This window comes from Perissodus microlepis, chromosome 2, assembly GCF_051167445.1.
Source record: "Perissodus microlepis isolate ML-2025 ecotype Zambia chromosome 2, ASM5116744v1, whole genome shotgun sequence".
NCBI lineage: Eukaryota > Metazoa > Chordata > Actinopteri > Cichliformes > Cichlidae > Perissodus > Perissodus microlepis.
Window position 1 is genome coordinate 15,148,758 of NC_140462.1, and position 13,566 is coordinate 15,162,323.

Genomic DNA, 13,566 nt, shown 5'->3' on the forward strand with positions numbered 1-13,566 from the left:
AACTTTCCCGTCCCAGGGTAAGTTAGTAGTCCAGCCCCGCGGTCTGCCCGGCCTGTTTTCGCCTCTCTCTGCTCGGTTGTTTGCAGATGTTCATTAGCATTTGGAGCTCCGCCCCCCTGCGCTCTGATTGGACGCACTGTTACTGGAGCTGTCAGCTCAGCTGCAGGAAGGTTTTCGTCTCAGTCCGGTCTGCAGCTACAGACTGACTGAAGCCAGCAGCGGCTCTCTGCCTTTGTTAGCTAGCTGGTAAAGCACCAAGAAAGGACATAGCCGCATCCATGAAATAGCACACTTTTTTTGGAAAATGATCATCTGTGCGAGTAAAATGGAGTACCCCCTGAGAACCCAGTGCCAGCGAGTCCAGAAACAGGTAGGTTATAAGGTTAGCTGACTTTCGACAGAGAAGGGGGAGGGGGCAAGTTAGTTTTAAGACAATTGAAGCTAATAGCGGCTAACTCAGTAGCGTTCATTCATTTGCCTAAGGGATCATTTATATCAAAGAAAACATCTCCTTTTTTTGGCAGCTCTTGAATTTACCCTCAATGCCTTTTAAAGCTTAAAACGAGGTGATAGACGACGGCTACCTTGCATTTAACTGTTTTTCAAAGTTTTTAACGAACAGTTGGCTAACATTAGCGACAAAAAAAAAAGGAAAGGGAAAAAACAGTCGCAGCAAACTTACGTTGTAGCTCGCTAACGCTTAACAGTTCACAAAGAAAGCTAGTTTGACTTAGGTGACATTTTGACGGCGGAGAAGTGGGGTTTTAGTGGTTGAATATGGGGGTTAGGAACGCACTGAGCTCGGTTTCCATCTCCAGCCGTTAGAGCGTCACGTAAAGCTCGCAGCGCTTTCTCGCCGTTTTAACGCTTACTTTTGACCGATAAAAGCCACAAATTTACCTGTTTCTCTTTTTGGTTTTTTGAATTTTCTGTTAATAAAACCAGGCCCGAACACATTACCCTAACCGCACAGACGGCGAGATGACGGCTCTGTCTTTGTTCTGCCACAGGAGGGAGAAGATTTAAACACTTCCTTTTAATATTTGTGTTAAATTTGGCTTCGCTTTTGCGGATTATTAACGTGTCCGTGCACTAAGAGCCCGATGAGACGGTGCAGTGTGAGGAGAAAGCTGCAGGTGACGATGACATCATCTGAAGGTTTGGGGAGAGAAGTGGCTGTGAAGTAATGCAGCACCATATATTTACTCCTAAATAACACACAAGCACGGGTTTTGCAGGACGTGTAGACATGCCTAATCCTCAAGGATTGACGGGCATTGTGCGGGTTTTGTCGCTTGCGGTGCCTCTAAATGTTGGCAACTTTTTTTTTTATTGTGCTGTTTTTTGCTGGCTTCAACTGGACTGCCAATCAAAGTTGTTTTTCTCCTCTGCCGGTGTTTTTCCACTTCACAACAAAAGGGGGGCGCTGTCCCAAGTTGTAGCCCGAAAGAGACGTATTTGCTGCAGATTAGAGGTCCAGAAATGGAACAAAACAAGCAGGAATGTGAGCAGCTACTTTGTGTTTAAAGACTAATATGCGCTGCTTTTTACTGCTGCTATACTTTTACATAAATTTGCTGCAACTGGAGACAAACGATAAGCAATATATACTGGCCGTGCATTTGCCTTTTGATTTGATAACCTTAAACCTTTTGCTTGTTTGTGAGACCTAATTATCAGGGAAAGTCTTTTCTACCCCTACAGTGTCCTTGCTCTACCTGCATGCCATGTTTTCTGACAGGTCCCATCATTCATGTGCAGTATGTATGCTCGCCTTTGTTCCCCCCCCCCCAATCATCCTGCAGCACAGTGTTTTGTTTATCTTGGTTGTGTTGTATGTGAAGCTCCAGCTTCTTTCCCTTCCTTCTCCTTTTCCAATCTTGGCTGCAGCTGGTTTGTTTTGCACTACTCCCCAAGTTCAGGTTGCAAGAGCAACACCTCCCCACCCCCCAAGCTGCTTCTTCTGGTGATAAAGGTGGGCGCATGATGAGGATGAACCCCTTCCAGACTCAGTAAGGAATGCAGATTGAATGTCCTTCTCCTATATCTGCAGCAGCCCCCTCCTGCAGCCCACCACGCACCAACACACTGAAGCGGCTGCTGGTGTAATTTTCCTCTCTTCTTTGTGTGTCATCTTAGTCCAGCGCTCTCCTTCCTAGCCTTGCTTGTTTGTCAGCCAGCTATCAAAGCCTGTCTTTGTCTCCCTTTACCTTTCCTCCTCTCGGTGACGTCATCCCTGTTTTTCATTTCATCCGTAGTCCTTTCTGATCAATAAACAAATTATCTGTCCTCTCCTGTGTTGAGGAAAAAGGAGATTTCTTTTGAATGTCAAATGATCTGCACCTGTGAATCTTTTTCTTTCACAACAGGCCCTACTGTGGGTTGTTTATGTTAATATTTTGCAGGCAAGCCACAAGTTTGACTGCATCTTGTGATTTGAATACAGCAACGCTCTAATGTCACCCCTTCAGGCCTGTTTTTGACTACAAAAAATTGCTTTGTTTCTGCGTGTACTGTAAGCTGAATTGATAGGCTTCAGAGTGTACATGTGAAACCACAATATGCTTTGTAATAGCATACACAGTTGCAGACATGATGCTTCTTTATATGACCACCCACCCTTACTTACCCTTTTTTCTCTCTCTTCTTTCAGTGCAATTTTTTTTTTTGTTCATGTGGGTGGCCAATAAGGAGTGTATCGCCTTGTCAAAGCTATGTGCAGCTTCTCTGGGTTGTTATCAGGCAATAACAATAAAGCTGGGTATTGGGACAATAATGCATCTGCCTAAAGCTTTTCCCACAGCGCATATAAATCAGAAAATGTTGATTAGTTTGGATAAAGATAGATCACTTTCAAGACAGAGCTAGGACATGAAAAAATAGCAAAATTTAGGATTTTTGAAATGAAATGTATTAGGGCTGCCACGATTAGTCGACTAGTCACGATTACGTGGACTATTAAAATCGTTGACGACTGATTTAATAGTCGACGCAACGCAGGAATAAGTAGTAGGATTTAAGAGTGTAATAATGGACTGAAACAGAAGATGGCAGCACTGCATGTACAAGGATGCCAGCTGCCGTTAAACCCCGAAGAAGAAGAAGTAGCTCTGTCCCAGAATTCATAGCGCAGCCCTGCTCAGTTTCCAACAATGGCGGCAGCTAGTTAGTTTTAATATTACTCTTATTATTCTTGCTGGGTCACAAAATAAACGTTTAACATATTTTCAGGCGAGAATGTAGCTGTGTAAACATCAAATACCTGCTCAGTTTATCAAGACACCACATATTTTCAAAAGCGCTCTGACGTTTTCGGAGACGTCTGTTACCCACCAGCTCGATAGCTAGCCGGGGGCAAGGCTCACTAGAGCCCGTGAGAACACTGGACTCCCGGCAAATTGTTTTCAAACCCACCGCTGTCTTTCGCTACTCAGGTTAAACATTATATATAAGTCACTTAGATAACTTAAAAATGATTGTTTGGCTTTTTTTTTAGTGTTTTATTTGTTCCTGAGTAAATCGGTTTGGCTGAGATTAAAGTTATAGTTTTTACACAGCTGAATAAAAGTCAAGCAGACAACTGATTATCAGAAGTGCCAGATGCTCGAGAATATACTCCAGTGTCCTGATATATTTTAAGGATTTTATAAGGAGTTTATTAAACTTCACCGAAACAATCTGCAAACTTCATTAAATTTAATAAACTGTCATCTTGTCTTTATTTTTTAGTTTAAACACTTAAAGCTGTAAGCTAATTATAGTTATATAAGAGCAGATGCATGCTGGTGCAATAAGCTGTACGTTGTACGTCCAATGGATGCATGATCTGATTAGTCAACTAATCGCAAAAATAATCGGTGACTAGTCGACTATCAAAATAATCGTTTGTGGCAGCCCTGAAATGTATTGATGAGCATACTGTAAGCTCTTTGTTTTCTATTTGATTTCTGCTTCTGTGTCCTCAACAGACACCATAAACCTGTAGGATGTGTCATTTCCTGCTTTCTGAATGCCTTCACATCCACTGTAGTTCCTGTTTCAGTTTGACTTATTACCTTGTATTTGTCCAGACATGTTTGAAAATTCGCAAAATACCAATTTCCTCTTTGATTATGTGATGGCAAATCCCATCTCCTCAGTCTCTAAAAGAGTAGGTTTGTTGCTTATTTTACTTCAGATTTGAAAATTAACAGAATATGACAATTAGAGGGTTGCTTTTTCTGATTTCTGTGTGTTTCTATGAGTGTAGTCAGTATTTTTCTGTGTGATGACGAATGCAGGGTGTTTGCTACGATTTGACAATACTGCTTAGCACCATGGGTTTTTAGTTCTTTGCACAAGTCCTTAATTTTGGCTTTGACTTCTCTAACGGTAACCTTTTTAGCTGAAGTAATCACACCGAGAAAAGATGCATCAGCAGGGTGAGTGTCAGTGCCATTTTCAGGGTTAGTTTCCCATTTTGCCGAGGGTTTGTCATAATGTTGATGGGATTGTAGACTGGTGTTTAACTGTTAACCATACCCATCTCTGATTTGAAATGCTTTCCCTTTTATATATGTTTACAGTTGCTTATTTTTCTCATGGGAGTATTTAAAATATAAAATCACAAACAAGCATAGACAGATGGAGATACATAAACATGGAGATAGCTTCAGGCTCTAAAACGAGAAGCCAGTGCATTCTTTCTCACAGCTGACTGTGTTGTAAAAAGATTACCGGTCCTATAGAAATGGATTGGAAAACAGCCCTTGGACCCTCTGAATCATTAGAGCTGTTTTATAAATTTTGGTCATTTTAAGTGTTAAAAGGATAATCCAGGATATGTTCATTGGCTGACAAGTTGTGTTTGAGAAATCGTGAGGTTTGCTGCCACAGTCAGTCTCCTGCTCATATAATCTGGTTTTAAAACACCAAACAATCGGCTGCCGTACATCCCTATTTTATACTGTCTATGGTGTGGCTGAGCTTGCTGAGTCTGAGTCTGAGGGGTCAGAACAAGATTTTGTTTTTGGGGGTTTTTGTAATATACTGAAAAACTTCCAAATGGCAGCAGCCACAGCTCCTTTCTTGATGGCAAGTTATTTTGTAGCCTCTGTGCTCTCCTCCATCATAATCCTAACCCATCCTGAGCCCTTTCCAGCTTGTTGCCAATGAAATGGTGTCTAACTTTCTTATATCTGATTTATGTAATATGAACTGTGAGGGAGAAGGGTATACACTTGAGGCAGGATTCCTCTTTCATTGCAGGTACTAGTGCATAATAATATAAAACAGTAATTTTAGCAACTTGAGTGTCCCCAGTGTGTACTTTATCTGTTCACTGAGTTGGTAATATTTCAAAAAGTCACAACAGTACATCTTTTATATTGTCCAGCAAAATTACTTGGAAAATAATTAGTCCTATAAAGAAGTTTTCTGTGCTTGCACATCTTGGTCATTGTTTTTCGTATTTGCCTAAAAGTATGATCGATCTATGTTGGAGTCCATTTCATGCCGGAATGAAAAGACTAGGAAAAAAACAGGCGAGATCTCCTTACATGTTAATTATTTGACTGGTGTGTTTTCTTCATGGTGCAGGCCCCATCGAGCCAGTTAGCGCTTTGATGGAGCTGTAACCTAGATTCTGCAGCTCAGCATACTAATCAGACCTACTCTTGTGAATGTGCTCTTGTCAGGTTTTGATTGGCAGGCACCTGTGCACTCTACATTCCCATTCAAACCATTTCTCATGTATGATGACAGATAAATGAGGGTCAGGGTTTGTATCTAAGCTTGCGTTATTCACTGCCAGCTCATTTTATTCCCTTGCATTCTTCTTAGAGTTAAAATAACTCGTAGTTTATACAAATAAGTCAGTCTCAGTGTGACGTTTGTTAAATCTGTGCTGTCTTGACATGTTTTTTAAGATCTGAGCATGGAGTCTATAATAGGTCAAGAGGTGGAGCCTCCTACAGGATCAGGAGGAAACCCTGGTCGACTGCAGGGAGAAGTGAAATCCCACATGGAGCTGAATACCAAAGATCTGTACAAGGCTAAAATTAAGCAGCGAGTCCTTCTAGTCGCCATTTGCTACGACTATCTGTGACATAAGCTGAGGCGTCTGATTTGACAGGACAGTAGTAATCCTTGACAGACGTTCAGCTGTTAAAGGGAGAAGTCTTTGCCAAACTGGAGGGAAACATTTGGCTTTGATGACCGCCGTCCACATTCGTGTTTCACATACAGTGGAGCTGATTCCTGCTCATGGCTGAGTTCCCAAACACCTTTTCCTAGAACCGATTGTAAGATGGTGACAGAGGCTGTGCCCATGAGGGCGATCCAGCTCCCCTCTCCGCATGGGTCTGTTTCTCTTGGCCTCCGGCTCCTGAGCCCAGTCGCTCCCTTGTTTGTCTGTTAGGGCTTATGAATTTCTTTGCTGCTGCTGCTGCTGCTCATGAACTTCCCTCTTAAAGGCCTCTTAAGCTCAACTTTCACATTAGTTGCTTCGTCTGTGCTTCCTCCCAGCATGTAAATCCCCTTTTCTAAGGAAAACATGGGTGTTTTTTTTCCCTTTAGTTTTAGCAGGCTGCTGTCCATTTTCATTTCACAGAAGTAGAAGTACCTTTTGAAGAAAAAAAAAAAAAAAATCCACAGTGCTGCTTCTGTGTTTGATAATAATGAAGTGGTGTTGAACTAGGAAGCATCTGGCCCCGCTGCAGCCAACCTGCCATGGTGTCTGTTTGTCTGACGAGCTCTCAGCTGAGCTACTGTTGTTTGCTTGTTTTATTTGGAGAAGGAATAATGCAAGGAATGCGCTCACTTGCCAGTGGCGCCTGTATCACTGCTGTTTTCCCAAGACTGTTTTTCTTTCAGCTCATTTATGGGGGGGTAACACAAGTTCGGTCCATGGCACGGACACAGAAGTCTAGCCTGTTTTTGCTTACAGATCTAACGATTACTCCAAAAAGTCATCCTCGGGTTACTGAATTATTTTTATTTTTTGTCCCATATATTTTATTATTTAAAACTGGCACTAAATAAATGTGTTCCCATTGTGGATTAACCGATTGTTTTGTCTGTAAAATGTCAAAGTCGCTCTTTAGTGATGTCCAAACTCCACCTTCTTCAGAGCAGCTTCATCCAGCATAATTTTAAGATTTTTCACAGCCATTAATGTTCTCATTTTTTTTTTTCTTCTGTCAGCACTTTGTTTCAGCCATTATAGCTATTTCCCACAAAATGGGAGAACAATATCTTATGGTACAATATGATTTTAAGGTCCCTCTTCCAGAAACCAACCGTCTCTCTCGTCCTTGTCGCTGTTTCTGCAGGTGATGGTGAATGGTGAGAAGGAGCGAGTGTCACTGCTGGTCAGCAGGGGGAGTGTAGATGCCGTGTCCCAGCAGATGGCGTCTCACCCTCAGTACCTGGAGAGCTTCCTGCGCACACAGCATTACATCCTGCACATGGATGGCCCCCTGCCGCTGCCATACCGCCATTACATCGCCATCATGGTTAGTGACCTGGCTTTTCTCTCTAGGATACATTCAAACCCCTCACCAGCTGTCATCATGCAGCCAAACATACACAAAGCTTTTTTTTTTCCTTTTTTTTTTTGAGTTTTCGTCTTTGTTCCTGTGACTAACAGGCTGCAGCACGTCATCACTGCAACTACCTGGTGTACCTGCACTCAACGCATTTTCTGAGGGTGGGCGGGGATCCCAAGTGGTTGCAGGGTTTGGAGGCGGCACCCCTTCGCCTTCGGCTCCTTGACAACATTAACAAGGTGCTGGCTCACCAACCCTGGCTCACCGCCTGCTCGCATATCCAGGTACAGCAAAGACAGACCACGGATAAAATTTAACATTTGTATAAGTATTTAAAAAAAAATAAAATACTTGGATGCTTTGTTTTATTTCATTTCCTCGTTCTAAATGTGTGTTTGTTTTTGCCTCTGCTCTCCAGACGCTGCTGAAGGCGGGCGAGCAGTGCTGGTCACTGGCTGAGCTGGTGCAGGCCGTGGTGATCCTGGCCCACTGCCACTCCCTCTGCAGCTTTGTGTTTGGATGCGACACAGACGCAGACTTTGTCCCTCTCTCCTCCAAATCTCCCAACGGTACTCCGCCGACCTTCTGCCCCTTTGATGCTGCCAACGGCAACACCAACGTGCCTCAGTCCCTCGCCACTCCCTCCGAACACATAACACGACGACGGGTAAAAATATACTTATATACATATCTGAAGCTATAGACTGAAATTAGTTCATAAATAGTTAGAATAGCTTTAAAAAAAGGACCAATATGTGCAATACTGGTGTCACTCAAGCCACTGGTGCTTGTGGAAAGGAATAAGAAGAAAAAGGCCAAAATAGCCAAACTAAATATCACCAGTTTTACCAGATGAAAATGTATTTTAGGAGTGTATTTTTTATTTGTATTTAAGTATTAAATAAGGTGCGGTTTAAAATGGGCTCAAATTACTGTGAGAGTGCTTAGTGCATCTCACTGGCCTTACATCATATAATAAGGATTGGAAAAAATGTTTAATAGTGTAAAATGACAGATTAATTTGTTCAGTATTTTTCCTTTGATAAATATCATCAAATTCAGTTGGATATTTTCTGATGTTTCATATGCAATTAGATTATTTCTGTGCCCTTAGCAGTTGCTTTAATATATCTAACTTGATGAGATACTTTTTTTTTTTTTTAATCGGCAGTCTCTGGACTCAAGTGGTGATGTGACGTGTCTGAAGGAGAGGATCCAGAAGTCCCAGGAAGAGCGTGAAAAGCAAACACTCCAGCAGACAGGTAATACCACCGAGACATTCCCACTCACTCATCGAGCGTTAGTGAAGTCGCAGTGTGTAACCTCAGCGTTTGCCACTCCTTACTTAGCCTCATCATCTCCTTTGCTTTCATCATTTCTTTTAAAGACACGGAGGAGGAGGAGGAGATGATATGCCTCGCAGATCCTTCGCGTTTTATCACAGACCCTGACTTTTGCTATCAGGAGTTTGCACGCAAGGAGGAGGACCACTTCCAAGTGTTCAGAGTTCAGGTGAGTGTCTTTATAGCAGTGAACGTGTCAGTGTGATTATGTGTAGGGTTTTGTTTTTTGTTCTGAGTTTCCGATTGTCTGGCTGGTGTCTATTAAAGACATTAGCACAGTTTTATTACTCTCCACTGCTGAAGTGCATTTGTGCCACAGTCTGAAGGACTTTGAGATGCTTGGAGCCAAATTAACATGTAAATTTGGTATCAGGCAGCCCGAGGCAGAGTGAGTTAATCAGTACTTTCTTTGACATTTTAACACACTGCTTTGGCTCACAGACCAACAGGAGATGAATAACTAACAAGGTGTGAGCTGAAGTTTTTTCCCCTTCATATTTTAATTAGATGCGTTTTCTTAATCATGGTCCAGTTCATAAGGCGCAATATAAAATGAAAATAGACATAATAGCTTTTAGAAATGTGAGCTTTGTGTAAATTACCAGAAAATCTGTATTTGTTACCAGGAGAAGTAGCACAACAGAGAGCCAGGAGTCTCTTTTCTCCAAGTCCTCTACTTTTTTCCTACTTTCACTATAAAAGCTAAATCCCACAGCTCAAGCTGCCCCCAAATGGCATCATTTAACTTGTCCTCCATTTGTGCTTGTTAGTGGCATCATGTCCTCTCTGTAGGGGCGGCTGAAAGATGTTGAGGACCACCACAGTAGAGACCTGGTTTGTGAGGCAGCTGCTCAGGAAGCACATGGCAGGAAGAGCCCGAAGCGTGTAGTTTAGCAGTTACTAAACACTGAAAACAAAGCGAAGGGGATGTCCGCTAATAAATGTATCGCAGAAGGCATAATTCTCTGATGGGAAGCAGCACGGTGACACAGTTGACTGTTGCCTCAGAGCAAGAAGGGCCTGGGTTTCCATCATCTGGCCAGGATCTTTCTGTGTGGAGATAGGACTTAGTACATATCTGGGAGAAATCTTGAAGAATCATAACGAAATCATATTCTGCAACGCTTTTGGATCATTTTACAAATGAATGCCTCTAGAAACCACAAAATGAAGAACAGCATGGTACATAGATTGGTGGGGCTAGCCTGAGGGGATCATAATAAAACAAAAGTAGAGCAAATAAAAGCATTACTAATGCTGAAAAGTAGTTTCAAATATTTACTACTTAAGCTCTATAGATTAAAGGTTTGGCATCAATCACGAGGAAAAAAATGTCATGTTCTTCTAATTGACTGCAATTTTCAGAACTCCTCACTTAGTAGTACAATGAGGAAAACTCATGTGACCCCGATTTTTCCCTCTAGGACTATTCCTGGGAAGATCACGGCTTCTCCTTAGTCAACAGATTGTATTCTGACATCGGGCACCTCCTGGATGACCGGTTCAGGAGCGTAGCCACCCTCTCCTCATTGCACAGTGACGACCTGAAGAGGGCGATCTGGAATTACATCCACTGTGTGTTAGGAATACGGTGAGGCTGCCACTTTGTGCCGAAACAATAAAAATAAAAAATACAGGAGACATACAGAAACCTGCTTTTTTTTTTTTGTTTGTGTTCAATAGTTAAAGTTGTGTTTGCTTTTGGTCGCAGCTACGATGATTACGATTACGGTGAAGTGAACCAGTTGCTGGAGCGAGATTTGAAGCTGTACGTCAAGGCTGTGGCCTGTTTTCCGGACTCCACCAAAACTCCAGTGTGTCCGCTGAGATGGACTCCACTTAAGACTTCAGAAAGGGTAAGACTATTTTTCGTGTTACAAAGAAAGTTGTCATGTCTGCAAACAACGTATGACGCTAGAAGTGAGAGCCGCAATATTTAATTTGGCACAAATGCAGGAAAACAAGGATCTGGCAGGATCAGCAGAGCTTTTGCTTTTGAACTGAGGTCATTATCAACTACAACTAAACCAAGAAACGCTAAAATCAGGTGGGAAAAGAACTGCATTGACTCTAGCCACACTGATACAGGTTTATACTTGGTCTAAGGAGCTTAAAAAGAAAGCGACTGGACTTCTTTAAGTTTCTTGAAGATGTTTCACCTCTCATCCAAGAAGCTTCTTCAGTTCCAGTTCAGGTATTTTATGCTCGTACTGGTGTGCCTGCATTGCTCTGGGATTTGTCTCTCCAAGCTGGTCAGTTCTTTTTCTGCCAGCTTTTTTCTGAACCAACTGAAGAGCTGGAAACAAGAGTACTGAACAGGCCATTAAAGTTGCAGGATGTTGCAGGTGGATGTCAGGGTGTAGGGTTATGGTGTACCTGCAGTGTAGATTTTTAAATATATTTTGTGATTTTTAGCTTTTAGACGGGAAAGCAGGGAGAAAGTGCAGAAGGATGAAATGCATTGTGGCTCATGGTTTACCTGTTCAAACCAGGGAGTAATACTGGCGCCCCCTACAGCACAGATTTGAACTAGAAGCATAACTCCAACAAATGTGCGCATTCCCGGTCACCTCAACCTGTCCACTCAACACATTCCCAGAAACTGTTTCTTATCACTAACATCAGTTAATGTTTAGTTTTTTCTCTCCTCAGATACACATAAACTTACTAATCATGGAGGCCCGGCTGCAGGCGGAGCTGCTGTACGCGCTGAGAGCCATCACTCAGTACATGATTGCCTAAGAGGATGTAGAGGCACGTCATTAAAACTCTTCGCTGGTACAGAGAGACCCAGAAACAAGAGGATGAAGACATCTGAAGAGCAGCCGGTGACGTGGGATGAGAGCGGCACTTTTAAGGACACAGAGCTGCACCGTTTGCAGCTGTGCCTCTTTGAATGTGCTTTTTCTCCTCAGATCCAGTATATTTAAACCATAGCGTGCCACACCCCTCCTGCAACTCATCTTATTGTGAAGTCCTCTTATCAGACATCTTGGCTCTCGAAGGTTATGTGCAATTATTGCTAGTTATTTTAATTTTTACCTGTCGTCTTGTGTTCCAGTCGGTCGCAGCAGCAGTGTGTTACCAGTGGCCAATACTCTCCTCTTTAGTTTGAGAAGTCTCCTTTTGTATTAACTATGCTTTTCCAAAAACGTATATCTTTGTGTACACGTTGATTGAATGTTAATGGGAGACCAGTTCTTTGGGGTTTTTTTTGTTTTTTTTGTGGACAATCCTTGTCAGTGTTGGAGGAGGACTGTGAAGGACGACCGTTTTGCTCTCCCTGACATTTCGTATTAATGCTGGTCAAGAACAAAAATGAGAATGACACTGCTGGAAGTTATCACATCACTATATTTTCTTTTAATAAGCACTTTTTTAAACTTTATATATTTATAATGCAAGGTAGCTAATGAGTAGACATACTGAGTTTGTGGGTCTCGTCTTTATGACGTGTTTAAACAAAAAAAAAAAAAAAAAGATTTGACTGTTTGTCCTCAAACTTTCAGACTCTGCTTTTGTTTCCCAGCCCCGATTTCTGAGTGAAGGTACGTGTTTCAGGATATTTCAGTGAAATATTGCTCTAATATTTTCAGTTTAGCTCTGGCACAGAGACTCTGAAACTAATCTGAAGAAGTCAGTAAGCTGTTTCTTACAGCGACGAGTAAGCTGAGCCACGTTTTTTTTTTGGGGGGGTTTTTTCTCCCCACTGACACGCTTCAGAGACGATCAAATCAGAGACTAAATGTTAGACCACGGGTCCTTTAAGACCTCAACCTTTCACAAAAGTACAAAAAATCAATTGGAGCGATTTTAAAAATAAATAACACTTAAGGTTGATATGCGGTGGTGATGATGTGAGTTCAGATTTTTGTTCGGGGCTTTGTGTTAAAGCTTTTCTTTGTTTGTGTGAACTGTATCGAAGTAGATCATCACAGCAGAGAACCCGTGGTACACTTAGCAGAGCGATGTGCAGAGTAGCTGTTAATAACACCTGTATCTCCTTTCTGTCTTTTCTTTTTACAGTTTTTTTTTTGTTTTGTTGGTTTTTTTTGTAAACTTTTGGAGTACGTTTTGTTTTGTTTGTTTCTGGGTGACAGTAGGACCTACTTGTCATGCTGCGGCCTGGGTAGTTGTAGAAGTGTGACAGACTGTAGATTTAGAATTGGTAACTGCAGGATGTAGAACAGAAACTGAAGTCCATATCGACTAAAGCAAAAAGCGCTGTTAACACAGGTGCCTTCAGGCTAAAACTGGAGTGCTGCTGAAGTGGAAGGATGTGACGACTGGAGGCTGAACGTGGGCCGGAAACGAGCCCGGCTGACAGGCGGGAAAGCTTTTCCTGCCCGAGTGGGAACAGTTCTTGTTTTTCTTTCTTGGTGTTGGTCGGCGCCGGTTCTGATGAACGTTGCAGCTGTGAACGCCCATGTTTTCTAACAGACACCTTCTACAAGCCCCAGCAACTCAGCAAGAGCCTTTGACACAGATGGATGTTAAAAATGTTCAACTTTAGTAGACTTTAAAAAAAAAAAAAAAAAAAGGACCTTACCTTAAAATAAATAACCTAAAAAAAGAGAATAAGTGCAAAGACAAAAAAATGTGTTGTTTTTTTTTTTTTTTGGAAAATGTGAAGAAATGTTTTTCTATAAAGATGCTCTATGAAAAATAAATCTGCCTACTGTTGTCTGTTCCTCCAA

General features: G+C 42.0%; 1 protein-coding gene across 2 annotated transcripts; it reads left to right on the plus strand.

The window, feature by feature from the left end:
* Window positions 1-168: 168 nt before the first annotated feature.
* sesn4 (sestrin 4) lies at window positions 169-13,539 on the plus strand. 2 transcript variants are annotated; one of them, XM_084949384.1, is made up of 10 exons: window positions 169-370; window positions 7,311-7,493; window positions 7,628-7,810; window positions 7,945-8,193; window positions 8,698-8,788; window positions 8,914-9,038; window positions 10,294-10,460; window positions 10,581-10,725; window positions 11,522-11,589; window positions 11,826-13,539. In XM_084949384.1, exons 1-10 carry the CDS (start codon window positions 305-307, stop codon window positions 11,893-11,895), a joined length of 1,347 nt encoding a protein of 448 aa, XP_084805510.1. In that variant the 5' UTR covers window positions 169-304; the 3' UTR covers window positions 11,896-13,539. The 2 variants fall into 2 exon arrangements, with proteins under 2 accessions (XP_084805510.1, XP_084805502.1); XM_084949376.1 differs by having other exon boundaries at window positions 11,522-13,539.
* Window positions 13,540-13,566: the final 27 nt, after the last annotated feature.